Source organism: Rousettus aegyptiacus, unplaced genomic scaffold (genome assembly GCF_014176215.1).
Source record: "Rousettus aegyptiacus isolate mRouAeg1 unplaced genomic scaffold, mRouAeg1.p scaffold_m13_p_5, whole genome shotgun sequence".
NCBI lineage: Eukaryota > Metazoa > Chordata > Mammalia > Chiroptera > Pteropodidae > Rousettus > Rousettus aegyptiacus.
The window spans coordinates 117,401,250-117,416,741 of NW_023416308.1; the positions used below are offsets into that span (position 1 = coordinate 117,401,250).

Genomic DNA, 15,492 nt, shown 5'->3' on the forward strand with positions numbered 1-15,492 from the left:
TGGTGCCTCCCTTTTTACTGAACTCAGTAGTGGTCACCTTTTTTATGCTTTATATTTATAAGCTGTGTTTTCAGGCTCCCATTTGACTCTTTAGATAAAATCCGTTTAAATTTTTTTTGTGTGCGTGACATATTTTTGTATTCCATTTCTTTCAGTTTCTTCCACAGGAAGCATTTGTGGAGGTCTGGTCTGCAAGAAGTTCCTAAAAGGTAAAGAATTACCCAACTTCCATGAGACTAAATCTCTTCCTGGCAATGAATTTGGTATTTTATGAAACAGACTTACATTAAAAGGTAGGGTTGCCAGATATAGGGGAGAATAACAGAACACCCACTTAAATCGAATTTCAGATAATCAATAATTTTTTAGTATAAGTATGTTCCATGCAATATTTTATCTGGCAGTCTTACTGAAAGATGACCTTTAAAATTGTGTAGATACAGGAATGGACAAGATACCTAGGTCACTATTGCTTCTCTGAATACTCTTTATACAACCTCAGGCAAAATTTACTTAGATATAAAACAATTTTTAATAAAGTATTTGTTCTCATCTACCTCAAAGAAATGTGTGGCTAATGCTTTTACCATACATGATTTTGGCTAGTGTTAATACTGTTTCCACCATGCCAAAGTTGGTATAATTTAGGAGCTTTCAGTGACCTTGCTTATAGAAGTTCTTTTTTCATTTGACCTGAGAATGATTTAAAGCTGAAGGACACGCATTTATTTTAAGGAGACTAAAATGATCTGAGAACTGTCGTGCTTTCATTTTTATCTTCTATAGTTGTATCATTTGTAAACATCATCCAATGGGGCTATCTTTTCCTAACGAGTGATTAATTTACAAACTTCGCAAAATAGTTTTATTAGCATTTTATTTTATTAGTTTCAAGTACACAGTACATTGGCTGGACGTTTATATAGTTTATGAAATGATTCCCCTGATTACTCTTATCTTCCTTCTGGCTCTGCACATAGCTATTACATTACTGCTGACTGCATTTTCTATGCCATGCTCCCCATCCCCCTGACCATCTTTCAACTACTAATTTGTACTTCTTTAACCTTTCACTTCTTTCCAAATAAGTTTTAAAAGAAACTTTCCCCAACTAAATCTTGAACATGAGTAGATTGTGGTGGCTTCTTTTTAAACTTATATTTGTTAGCGCTTTAAGAAAATATGGTATGTATTAAATACAGAAACAATAAAAAAGCTACATTAGAAAGGTGTAATGTTATAAAATAGATGCTATGAAATGTATTACCATTGGACTTTTTTAAATAGTAAGGTTTCTTAGTGCTTTTTAAAGTGCAACCGATTAAAATTTAATTTGTACCCAATTTTTCATTAACGTAATTACTGCATAAACCAAATTACCTTCCTTTATCTTGGTCATGTCAAAGAGAAAGAAAAAACTTTTTATAATTCACAAGATGAATGACTCTAAAGACATAAACCTATAGGAAACAGTTCTACCGTTTGAAATTTCTTTTTTAAAGTAATCTTTAAGCATGGGGATTTAAAAGTGCTTGCTAAATTAAGGGTCATCAAGTGTATCCCCCTTTGGCTCTGAAATTGTCTTGGCCCTTGGAATCTACCTTCCAGCTTTCTGTAGCTTGGATTCTTAATAGAACTCAGCTTTTTATTCTGTGATCCTAATTTTGTTTAAATTCTGCTTGGTGTGCACACATTTAAAAGCAGTAATTGCGAAGGAAAAGTAATAAAGTAATAAATTGAGATTTTGTTCTTAGCTCCATCATAGAAATTCTATGGGAGCTTGGGTAGAATGTTCTCCTTATAAAAATAATCACGTGATTTATTGAGCATTTACTATCCATTGAACCTTGTGTTTGGTAGAGAGGAGTTAAATTGGTGAACAAGATATATTTGGTTTCTCCCCTTATGCCTATATATAAGATATCTTAATCACTTAATTCTTCCTCCCAGAGCTTATACCTGGAAGAAAGGGAGAATCAGCTTATTGTCCTGGAAAGTTTGCTCTGATTGTGAGACTTTTGGGAAGTCTGAATCCAGCTTTAAGAATCATAAGTTTACTGCCTCAAAATCATTTAGTATATTTATCAGTATTCAGTTTTCTTCTTTTTTGGATTATTTCCTTGCCATGATGCAAAGAATGGAAAAATCATTCCTAATGCCACTGCTTCAGTTAATTTGTGTAAGTGCTTTGAAAGAAAGAGAGTATGTTATTAGCACTGGGAAAGAGATGGGAATATTTCTTGTAACATAAAGCTATATTTAACATGCCTGTATAATCAGTGGTCAGATCAAACATAATGCTACTTCTTTAATATTTGTGAAAGTGCTTTGAAAAAAGCGAAAAGCCGTGCAAATATAAGAGAATGGTTTGATTATCATTGTTAATACTTGAAAGAAGGCATTGAGTATAGTTTATGGAATAACCACCTATTTATTATGCTACTACAGACTTAAGACAGTTTGTATCATGGTGACTTGGTTTTAATTTAACTGTTATTTTAAAAGCTTAGAGCATTTTTTTCATATTTAATCTATTTTTATAGTCTTATGATAAAGGAGAGGTGGCTTTTGTACAGAAGGAAGTACTGCACATTAAGTACACAATAAAAATTAAGTCATTTGCCCGTAGTTACATTTAGTGGCCAACTTTAGCTGTTTCCTCCCCAGCTGTTAGGCCTTTTAATACTACCACTCAATAAGGCTATTTATTCTACTAGTTAGTAACAAAAATTAATGTGATGCTCACAAAGGAAATTGTCCAAAATTAATATTTGAATTCCTTAGCTTTCTGGTTTATGCATCATTCATTATGCCTTTATTATTATTGTTATTTATTTAGAATTCCTGTAACATTTTTAGCAAACTGCTTTAAATCGGTCCATTCACAAATCTTTACACTCTTTAATTAGCTTCATGAGGAAGTCTCTGGTGGCTGATCATTAATGATCGTATTTTCAGATGCTAAAGAATTACATATCTATACAAAATAGTATGCCTCTGAATTCAGTTTGTTAACTATGTTGTCTCCTTCATTGCTCAGTTGATTTCTCTTAGGGCATAAAGTAAGGTCTGACAGCTTTTGAGGGGGCCTGTACTGTTGTAGAGCTATCCAACTTCAGTTTTCTTTAGTCTTCAATCTATTTCATCAGGTTTGTCTCAGGGTTCTTTTTCTCTGGATCTGGAATACTTCAGAGCAATTCCTATAAAAACAGGCTCATATTTCTGGGTGTTTTATTTATACTGGACTAACAATAAACAAGATAACCTTCCTATTTTCCTACCTAATGGTTTATATTCTCTTTTTGTTTTCTTTCTTCTCTGGTCCCTGTTTATACTTTTATCCAGTATACCTTTATTGAACGTCTACCTTGTCACAAGGCAGTCATAGGGAGAAGTAGCTTTGAAAATAAAATACAATGTGGTAAGTACTATAATGGAGGTATATATGTTCAAGGTGCTTATTTGGTAACTCAGAAGATATTCCCTAAGTTCAGTCACCAATATGTCTTTCTTGCCTGCATGATTCTGTATCAGTATTCTATATTTACTTCGAATACTTTTCTACTTTTAAGGCTTTAACTATCATTTCAATGCTGATGAGACTTTTTTCCTTTTTATCACTAACATGTTTCTGGCTTTGATTGTCAATTAGACTATTCCATTTGAGAGTTCCTCTGGAAACTCATGTACTACATGTTTAATCATTTTCTTGAAAACTGATTTTCTGTGTACTATTTCCATTCCTTTCAGTGTTACTAACTTTTGGCTTTTTTTTTTTTTTTTTGCTTCTCCATTTTTTTCTCCATTATCTAATCTAATTGAATTTTTTGTTAATTCTGCTTTTTATGGTATAGAATTATTATATATTAAGTTATATATTAATTTAAATATAGCTTTATATTCCTCCTGATTGCTTATTAGAATAAAGCACCTCAAACCAGATGGGAGCTCCTCTGTTAGGTCGAATAATCTTCTGTACTTTGAAGGATGATACTCATTAAGATAAATTCTTGTGTTTAAAAATTCTCATTACTTTATATTAACATATGTACTACTGTTCTGCATCATATACTTATCATTTATGTAGAACTCCATTTACATACCACTTTATATTCTTATTCATTTATGTAGAACTACTTTTATCATAAGTATCTGGTGAAATGTGATGGATTTAGTTTGTCCTTGCCCAGGTCTAGAAGCTACTTCCTGTCATGTCCTTACTTTACTGAAGAAAAGAAGAAAGGGTGGAAGAGAATGAAGAGATGGGGGAATATGAAAAAAGTCATATTTATGGGTCTCTGTTTATCTTGCTATTTCTTTTTTTATCTCTTCATGTTATTTTGATTAATTTTTTATCTTTTAAAATACCTTCTCATTAATTAAATTTATTGACACAATTTAACTAGTAAAATAAATTTTGTTATATTCCCAGTGTCTTACAGTTTTTGTCACTATTTCCTTTTTTTTTTCCCCAACATTACTGAGTCGGACCCATTAATTTTGATAGTTTATCTGTAGATTCTCTTAGATCCTTTATATAGGCAATCAGAGGATCTTTAAATTATGACAGTTTTGTCTTTTCCTGTTCATTCTTTGTATGGCTTCTTTTCCTTGTCATATTGCATTGGCTGGAACAGTACTATTATTGGTTAGAAGAGCAGAGTGGTATCAGGCGTCTGTGTCCTGCCTTCCTTTACTGAGATTACTTAAAATTTTACCATTAAGTATAACTTTTAGTACAGTTTTTTGGTGTTTGCTCCTCGTCAGGTTAAGGAATTTCTCTCCCATTCTTAATTTTCCAGTAGTGTTTGTTATAAGTGAGTGTTGTGTTTTCTAAAGTGCTTTTTCTACATCTTTTAAGATTATATCATTTTTTAAATCTTTAATCTACTAATTTGATGAGCTATGCTGATAGATTTTCTGATAAAATATCCTGCTCTTGTATCACAATTTGATTGTATAATTTTTATATATCCTGGATTTAATTTTTGCATCTGTGTTTCTGTGAGATTGGTTTATATTGTCTTTGCCCTGTTTTGGTAATGAGATTATGCTAGCTTTATACAATGAGTTGGGTAGGTTTATCCATTTCTGTTCCTGATTTTTTTGTCTGTTCTTTGAAGGTTTGGTAAATCTAACCTGTAAAAAAATAATTTGAACCTCATATTTGGGGTGGGGGAGGTGAAGAAGGAAATATTTTTGATAACCAACTTTATTTTTTTTAATGGTACTTGGTTTAAGTTTTCTGTTTCTCCCAGAGTCAATTCTGGGGATATGTATATTTCTTTTAAAAAAATACAAACATACAAATTATACCTCATTCCCTTTCACTCATTGATCCAGTAAATATTTATTGAGCACCTGTTATATATTAGGCATTTTATCTTAGTTTTCAAATTAATTGATGTGAAGTTATTTATAGTACTGTTTATGATTTTAAAATATGTGTACCCTCATCTCATTGGGGTTTATGTTCTTGTGTCTTCTCTTTTTCTTGATGGTGGCGATGATAACAATAATAGCAAATATTTCATTTTAAATTCCAAAATTTTAACTTGTTCGAAGTCACAAATTTAGTAAGTGATTGAGTCGAATAGAAACCTGGACAGACTGACTCCAGAGACTGTGTTTTAACCACTATTCCACAGTATTTCAGTCTAGTCTTCAATATACTGTTTTGCTAGAGGTTTGCCTAATATATTCGCTTTTCAGATAACTGTCTCTATTTATGTTCAGTGAATGAACAGATACTAATTTCTCCTTTGACAACTCCTCACTTTACTCTCACACAAGTCGAAGAAATCTATAGGCTATATCACATTTGGTGGTTGAGTTGTTGCCATGGTGTGAAGAGGCAGATATGTACGCTTGGAAAATGATCAAGTTTTTCTCTGCCCGTTCTCAGTCCATGTCATTTTTGTTTGGGAGCCAGTGGCAGTATGAGGCTCAGATGCATATTCTTTTGTTACAGAGTGGAGTGACCACACCTTTGCTAGCCAGCTTGCTTAGCTGGGTGAGACCACTGAATCTGCAGCAGTGACTTCCGGTCTCCACCTTTTAAGGGAGTGAATGAGGATTTGACACATTTCTGAAAGATTGCTGATCCTCCATTAAAATGTCCTGCTTTCTATTTCCTTCACTAAAGCACATCTGGGGTTGTATAATGTGGAAATAATTAGCCAATTTAATGACATCAAGCCACAGAGCCAACCAAAGAACCTTTCATTTTTAGCTTAATTAGCCTCATTCTTTAAAATGCATTGGTATTAACACTTCATTTGCTGGTATATTACCTGTAAGCATTAATCTAAGACTATGTTAAAGGACAGGAGGGAGGTCAAGCAAGCCCAAATACTTGATGAGTCTAGCTTGATAAGTCTCAGGAAAAAACAAAACAGCCAGATCTCAACTTTTGCCACCATCAGAAAAATTATTTTTAAATGGAACTTTTTGTCAAAGAAGCAATATAGCCCACTTTAGAAAATTAGAAAAGTAGAGAAAAGGAAAACACTACCTGCACAATAAAATTGGCATTTATTCTTTTCAGGCTTTCCTCATGTATTTTTAATACATACAGCTGTAATCACAATATATACACAATTTTATCTTTTTTTTATTTAACATGTAAGCATTTTTTATGTTATGACAGTCTTCTAGTCATTTTTAATGAATAAATTGTCCATAAGAAGATATATCATTAATGAACTATTTTAACATTTTTAGGCATTTAGGTTTGTCTCTTTTTCCTGTATTATTTTTAATAGCTGTATATTCCAGTGATTAGGAACTCATATTTTATGTCCTTGAGCAAGTTGCTTGATTTTTTAAAGCACTTACCTCATAAAGATGTTTCGAAGAATAAATGAGATAGTACACATAATGCATGTAGCACAATGGTTGAGTACATAGTTCTCAGTAAGTGCTAATGTTGATGTCACTGGGATGAATATCTCAATGCATGTAGGTTTTTACTTAATTGAAAAATTTTGGAATAATTTCTTGAAGTAGAAATAACTCGATCAAAGTCTGTATATTTTCATGGCTCTTAAAATTGCTTTTTAAAAGTTACGTAAAGGTAGCATTTGTATGTAAAGATAAAGTACAAGAAATTTCTTGTACTTTGCTAGCATTGGGAATTTCAGTTACTTAATATTTTAGCCAATTTACTAGTTAACAAAATGGTATTTTGGGGGGAACTTTATTTTTAATTAAAATTATTGAGATGACATTAGTTAATAAAATCAAATTTCAAGTGTACAGTTCAGTAATACATCATATGTATACTGCATTGTGTGTTCACTACCCCAAATTAAATTTCCTTCTGCCACCAAACATTTGACCCTCTTTATCCCTACCTGTCTCCTCCCTGCCTCGCCCTTCATTCTGGTAACTACTAATCCAGTGTCCATGTCTATGAGTCTCTGTCCTGTTTGTTTGTTGCTTTCAGTTTTATATATCACGTATGAGTGAAATCATATAGTACTCAACTTTTTCTTTCTGACTTATTTCTCTTAGCATGACAGTCTCAGGAATCATCCATGCTGTCACACAAGTATTTCATCTTTTCTTATGGCTGAGTAATATTCCATTGTATATATGTGGGACAGCTTCTTTATCCAGTCATCTATCAAAGGACATGTTGGTTGTTTCCATGTCTTGGCCACTGTGAATAATGCTGCAGTGAACAGCAGGGTGCATATATCTTTGTGGATAAATGTTTTTAAGTTTTTTGGGTCATGTGATAATTCTATACTTAGTATTTTGAGGACCCTCCATACTGTTTTCCATAGTTGTTGTACCAGTTTACATTCCCACCAGCAGTGTATGAGGGTTCCTTTTCCCCCACAATCTCTCCAAACTTGTCCTGTTGATGACAGCCATTCTGACAGGTGTGAAGTGGTATCTTATTGTCATTTTGATTTGCATTTACTAGTTATTTTACTAGTTAACGAAATGGCATGTAGTTTTAAATTGGTATTTATTTGACGCTTTTTCTAAGTATTTACTCTCTGTACCTTCTTTTTTTCTGAACTTCCTCCATGTCTTTAGGGACAAAGTTTAAGGTGAAGTTTAGAATAAATTCAGTCATTAGCTGTGTGCTATGACATTTTATTGTGTATTTTTTAGACTTCCCCCCATGTATTTTAATACAGCTGTAATCACAATAGATAACACAATTCTATCCTATTTTTCACTTGACGTATAAGCATTTTTCATGTTGTGATACAGTCTTCTAGTCATTATTTTTAATGGATAAATTGTCTGTAAGAAGATGTATCATAAATTAACTATTTTGATATTTTTATGCATTTAGGTTCTTTCTTTTTCACCCCATTATTATGAATAGCAGTATATTGTAGTAATTAGGAACTCATACTGTGTCCTTTTTTTACTTTTGTTTTAATTTTTATATACCCCCAAAATTCAAATATTGAAATCCTAATGACCAGTGTGATAGTTTTAGGAGATGTGACCTTTGGGAGGTGCTTAGGTCATATGGGTGGAGCCCTTATGAGTGGGATTAGTGCCCTTGTAAAAAGACTCTCCACAGAGCTCCCTACCTAGGTCCTTCTGTCACATGAGGATGCAGTGAAAGTCTACAGCCCAAAAGAGGGCCCAGAACCTGACCATCCTAGTACCCTTTCTAGTCTCCAGAATAGCAATTTTTATTGTTTATGAGCCACCCAGTCTGTAGTATTTTGTTATAGTAGCCCAAACAGACTAAGATACTGTGCAAGCTGTATTTTAGGCTTGACACCACGATGTACAAATAACAGATTCATTTTCACTGTCGTAATGCCATTGATGCACAATTGACTATGGAATGATAGGTCTAATGTAATGATTTCCTAAATCTAATTTTCTTCTACTACTCTACTGATACAAGAATATCACTGTGGAGGGTCTTGAAGAATTAGAATAATACCTAAAATTTTCTTTAAACAACAGTTATTTATGTGATGATGTTCTTTTCCAAAGAGAATAAAACGATAAAAACCGAATGTCTATACTGTTACTTACAGTCTTAGAATTTATTTTACAACAAATAAGTATACATAGTGATTAAAGACACAGACTTTAAAATCAGTCAGCCCTATGCTCGAACCCCAACATTTGAATAACATGAGTGAAACAGTATGAGTTGTAAAAATGGGAATAATAATAGAAATCCTACCTAGAGTTATGCAAATTTAGTTAGGTAACATTATGAGGTGTTAGTGTGCCCAACACATAGGAAATGCTCAATAAATATTACCTGTTATTAATAATAATAACATTTAGTTTTACTCAGGCTGGATTCAAAATAAAATTTCTCCATTTTATTCCAAACTTTCTGAAAGGATTTCTTGAATATAAATCACTTATTTGGGAGAAGCTAACAGAAAACTAGATGGTATCAATTCTCTTCAGTTATTGAAAAAAATCATAACAAGAAAGAGACACTTTAATTTCTACTATACTTTTTATTCCTGCTCAAAAAGGAATATTTTTTTTGCATATTAACTGCTAGATAGAAAGAGCGTATAATGCATAACCTGATAGTTGGCAGGAATTTTACTTTTTTAGGTAGACTTGTCTGTATTTGATACATCAAATCCAAGTTTTATCTGAATATTTAATTTATGAGCATTGAAAAATTATTTTTGATTATGAAGTATTTATATACATGATATTAATGAAGAATAATGAAACAAATATCACCTATACTATAGATAATAACAACATTTTAATATTTTTTCTTAAAGTCTTTTTTTCTATATATATTTTTTAAATTGTTGTTTATTTAGTTTCAAGTATACAGTACATTGGTTAGACTTCTATATAGTTCATAAAACGATCCCCCCAATTGCATGCTCCCTCCTCTGCCCCTCCACCTAGCCAATGTATTAATACTAACTGCATTCCCTATGCCATACTCCTCATCCCTGTGACCGTCCATCAGCTACTAATTTGTACTTTTTTAACCCTTCACCCCATTCTCCCAGCCTCCCAAATTCCTCTCCCCTCTAACACCAAATTGTCCACTATATTTGTTTTTGATTAGCTTGTTCTTTTTATCCCTTAGATTCTGCATATAAATGAAATCATACAGTGTTTATCTTTCTCTGTCTGACTTAAATACCTTTTAGGTCCATCAAAGCAGTATCTTTTTCCATCCCCTACTTTTTCATATGTAGGGGTCTTGTTTTCTTATCCTTTCAGCCACTCTGTTTTTTGTTTGGAGCACTTAATTCTTCTCCATGTAAAGTACCTATCAATAGGAATATAGGAATGTAGTTGTTATCATTCTTTATTCCTGTTTTTGATACATGTTTTTTCTTCTTAAAGAAGTCCCTCCAACATTTCCTGTAATACTGGCTTGGTGGTGATAAATTCCTTTAGCTTATTTTTGTCTGGGAAGCGCTTTATCTGTCCTTCAACTCTTAAATGATAGCTTTGCTGGATAAATTATTCTTGGTTGTAGATCCTAGGTCTTCGTCCTGTCGAATATTTTTTTGCCAAGCCCTTCTGTCCTGCATAGTTTCTTTCGAGAAATCAGCTGTCAGTCTTATGGGTGTTCCCTTATAAGTAACTATCTGTTTTTCTCTTGCTGCTTTTAATATTCTTTCTTTGTATTTAACCTTTGGCATTTTAATTATGATGTGTTTTGGTGTGGGCCTCTTTGGATCCCTGATTTTTGGAATCCCGTGAGCTTCTGGGGGTTTTATGTCCATTTCCTTCAGCAGGTAGGGAAGTTTTCCATCATTGTTTCTTCAAACAGCTGTTCAGCATCTTGATTTTCTTTAGTTACACCGATCAGACAAATATTTGGAGCCTTAATAGTGTCCCATATCCTCCTTAAATTATTTTTATAGTCTTGGCATTTTTTTTTCTTGCCATTCTGATAGTGTCCTGATTGGCTTTCCTGTCCTCTAGATAGGGCTTTTGATCCTCTTCTTTATTCACTTTGTTTATTCCATTTGATATCCTTCTCATCTCAGATAATATGTTCTTCATTTCAGACTGGTTCTCTTTTATAATTTCCATTTCCATTTTTATATTATTTTATCTCTTCATTGCAGTTCTCACTGAATTTATCTACACTTCCCAAAAGTTCATTGAGCCTCTTTATAACCAGTGTTTTGAACTCTGCATCTGTTAGATTACTTGACTCCATTATATCTGGATCTCTTTTCTGTTCTTTCATATGGTTTTTGCTTCTTTGTCTTCCCATTTTGGCTGCCTTTCCATGTCTGTTTCTATGTAGTAAGCAAAGCTCCTAAGTCTCTTGGTCTTATTAATGTGGATATGTGAAGTAGGTGTCAGTTGCTCAGTCCTGAGAGAAGTTCAGCTGCAGGCCAAACTTAGCCCAAGTCTCTACCTCTCCAAGGCCACCTGTTAAGATTCACCAAGCAATCCACAGATGCTGGGCTTATAGTTGCCTTAAAAAGCCACACCAGAAATTGAGGGTGCCTACAGTGTGAGTCTCAGCAAGGAGCACCTGACTCACTGAGGATATACTTGGCTGTGGCTTGGGTGGGTCTGCGAGTTGGGAGAGGCGGAGTTTCAGGGAGTCATCAGGTGGAGCAACCTCTGCTATCCAGTTTGATGACACCTTGGCTATGGCAGCACTGTATCCAGTGCACTGATAGTGGGGGAGGGCTCAACAGGGAACAATGGATACTGCCAGCACTTTTGTACAGAGTAAGTCTCTTATTAGCCCTCACTCTGACAATGTTTCCCTGTAAGTCCCTGATGCCCCCTGTGCGCAGCTGAATGGGCACTGATGCTCAGAGTGAGCAGGTCTGTTACCACGAAAATCCACTCCCATGCACACAGCCTTGGTCTCACTCAGATGCTCAATACCCTGTCCAACCTTCTGCTGTTGCAGGGTGTTTTCTTTGACTTCTCCCTAGTTGTATGACTTGTTTCTCTAGATCCCAGGCGATTTTTCCTTGCTGATCCTTGTTTCCATCACAACTTTTATTTGGTCGCCAGAGGGATGAACAGAGCCTCTCATCTACACCATTTTTTCCCTGTCTCTTTATATTTTACATAAGTATCATTTTGCATAATATATCTTATGTTTTTCAATTAGAGTAAGCATTGTCTTAATTCCTAAGAAGTCTTTGAAAATATTTAAAAATTATAGTGGAGGCCCTAGCCAATATAATAGGGCAAGAAAAAGAAATAAAAGGCATAAAGTTTGGAAAGACAGAAGTAAAGCTGTCATTTGTAAATGACATGATTGTTTATGTACAAAATCCTAGGGACTCTGCATAATAATTATTAGAAGAAATATATGAATTTATAAAAGTTACTAGATATAAAGTCAGTATACTAAAAATATTTATTTTTTATATGCCAGCAGCAAACAATTAGAAATTTTAAAAACAGTTCTATTTGTAATAGCATGAAAAAACATGAAACACTTAGGGATATATTTAATGTAAAAAGTAGAAGATCTCTATGCTGAAAACCATAAAACATTGCTGAGAGAAATTAAATACTAAATGGAGAGATAAGCCATGGCATAGATTGGAAGATTCAGTATTGCTAAGATTTTTGTTCTTCCCAAATTGATCTATAGACTCAACACAATCATAATATTAGTAGGATTTTGCAGAAATTGACAAACTGGTTAATTTTTTTCTACAGACTAATAAATGATTATAGCAATGTTGCAGGATATAAGGTTAACATACAAAGTCAATTGGATTCCTATATGCTTGCAATGAACAAATGGAATTTTTTTTCCCCTCTTTAATCCTCCCCCCTCCCCTGCCCTGCAAACTTCCACCCCTGACCTGTGGATGTTGCTATTTCCCCTTAAGAGCTGGCTCTCTGAAGGCGGGGTGTCTTCTCCCAAATGCTCATGGCATGCACCTGGGGCCTGGCGCCCCCGGGGCCTGGTCCATGGCTCCACCTGGGTTGCGAACCCAGGACCTTCTGTGTCTGAAGCAGACGTGCTAACCACTGCACTATGGAGCCACCCCCAACAAGTGGAATATCAAATTAACACATTACCATTTACATTATGAAATACTTAGGTATAAAGCAAAAATAATATGTATAAGATGAAAACCGTAAAACTCTGATGAAAGATATTAAAGAATAACTAAATAAATGGAGAGATGTTCCTTGTCAAGGAACAGAGTCCTGATTACTATAGCTTTATAGTAGGTCTTGATGTCAGGTAGAGTTAGTCCTTGACATTTTTTTTTCTTCAGCATTGAGTTGGCTATTTTGGGTCTTTTGCCTCTCCATATAAACTTTAGAATCAGTTCAGCAATATTCACAAAATAACTTGCTGGGGTTTTGATTGGTTTCTTTGGATCTATAGATCAAGTTGAGAAGAACTGACATTTTTATAATGATAGTAAAAGATTATAACTCTGAATAAAATAAGAATGCATAACTTTACACTGGTAGAAATCATGGAGAAAGGAAAGCTCTTTTTTATGGTAATATGCCGACTAATAAATGCAGAAAAGATAAATGACTTAGAAAATCAATGGATACTAAAACTAATGATGAGGAACAGCATATATACATAATTTGTGGGGAGATACTTTGAAACTATTAATTACAAGGGAAAAATCTTCCTACCCATGACATGGAACATCTCTCCATTTATTTAGTTATAGGTCTTTTACATATTATCATCCCATATTTGGTTGGTGGAAATCCCTTCAAGCTCCTGTCTTCTATTCTCATCATCTTTAATAACATCTTTAATTTCTAGGATATTCTAAGCTCATCTTGTATTTTCCTTACCCAACCCCAGTCTGTTCTCTGTATTTATAAGCTTGGTATTTTTTTAAGATTCCACATATAAGTGAAATCACATGGTATTTGTTTTTCTCTGGCTAATTTTTTTTTAACATATTGCCCCCAAGGTCCATCCATGTTGCTGCAAATGCAAGATTTTGTTCTTTTTTATGGCTGAATAATGTTCCATTGTGCATATCACATTTTCTTTATCCATTCATCTGTTAGTGGACACTTAGGACACTTAGACATGTTTCCATGTCTTGGCTATTGTAAATAATGCAGCAGTAAACATAGGGGTACATATATCTTTTCAAATTAGTGTTTTTATTTTCTTTGGTTAAATACCCAGAACTAGAATTGTTTTCTCCATTCTACACTGTTATACTACTTAAAAGAGAAGTAGGATTCAGGAACAGTTTTTTCTTACTTCACAGAAAGGAACTGAATCACAGAAAAGGGGGGTCACCCAAGGTCAGAAAGTCGGGCAGTGGTAAAACTGAAGATTAATGCTAGGCATCCTGGTTCAGTGCCAAATTCATTAAACTTCAGTGTTGCAGAACCCGCCGCCCTTTTATCCTAGGCTTTGTGACTGAATTGTATTTGAAAAACAAACTAATAGCAAGAAAAATATTACCTATTTAGATTGACAGAGCTTGATCTTGGTAACGTCCATAGTTTTTGAGATAAAGTTTCATTAGATATGTAGTATAAATGCTTTAGGAAAAAGGGGTGCTATTATTTGGGGTTATATTTTATTGTTATTACACCTTTACAAGGTAGAACTTGCAGAGACAGATCTCTTTCTTTATTCATAAGTAGTTCTTTATAATACTACTGTAAGAGGGAATAGAGATGGCATTTTATAAAATGGGAAATTTGTTTTTTTTTTCCTTTATAATATGAGTTCTAGGTTATAGAAAGGAAGGAGGATAGTGCATCCCTTGAGGTTATCCTTGTTGATGGTGATCTAGGGCACACTGATACTTTATGGAAAGGTAGTTGAGTCAACACATGTGAATACACCAAGTGGTTACTTTACAAATTAAATTAGCAAGTTTGCTTTTCTTTATTAAAGATTATCTTATTAAAGACATACTATATTAGGTAAATGCCTGAGTTCCTTCTTGAATTTTTCTGCTTTTGGTTCTAAATAAGCTCACTTACTGGGTTTGTGTTTATTTAACGATGAATTGATTTATTGAAAAATACAAGAATATCAGCTAGAGCAATGAGCTTTGAAGATTTCTGGCATTGGATATGACCTTGTGGAAATTAACTGAAGATACAAATTGATTTAGCAAATGTGAAAAATTGAAAACATGATATTAAATATCTTACCCCATAAGGTAATTCTAAATGTTCAAACAATTTGCTGATACATAGCCATTTCCAGTCATTTTAAATTTTGCAGATAATCTTTTCATCAAGGAAAAGGCTTCTTGGCTCATCAGTTTAATAAACAATTCCACAAACTGGTGCCTTTCCAAACTGCTTATTCTATTTTGTCACCATTTCTTCTCGCACAGAAATGCAGTCTGTACTGCCCGGATTCTCTATAAAGCTGAATGGGACGTCAAAAGAAGCCAGCTGTTCTCAGGACATAGCAGGGGTAACACCTTTCCAGATGATTTTTGAGGTAGGTTTTGTTGTGGTTCTATAAACTACTGATGTTTTGATTATGATTCTTGTACAAATATAATAACAAGAAAGAAAAGCCTAGGTGCATGACAGTTTCAA

At 33.8% G+C, this 15,492-nt stretch overlaps 1 protein-coding gene across 4 annotated transcripts in view; it reads left to right on the plus strand.

Moving 5' to 3' along the window:
* CUNH11orf80 (chromosome unknown C11orf80 homolog) overlaps nt 1–15,492 on the plus strand; it is a 60,078-nt gene that overhangs the window by 5,870 nt on the left and 38,716 nt on the right. For all 4 annotated transcript variants that reach the window (XM_036220156.1, XM_016132691.2, XM_036220155.1 and 1 more), the window contains 2 exons: nt 156–209; nt 15,282–15,391. In XM_036220156.1, coding sequence (XP_036076049.1) covers nt 156–209; nt 15,282–15,391 — 164 coding nt within the window. The remainder of the gene's footprint in view (nt 1–155; nt 210–15,281; nt 15,392–15,492) is intronic.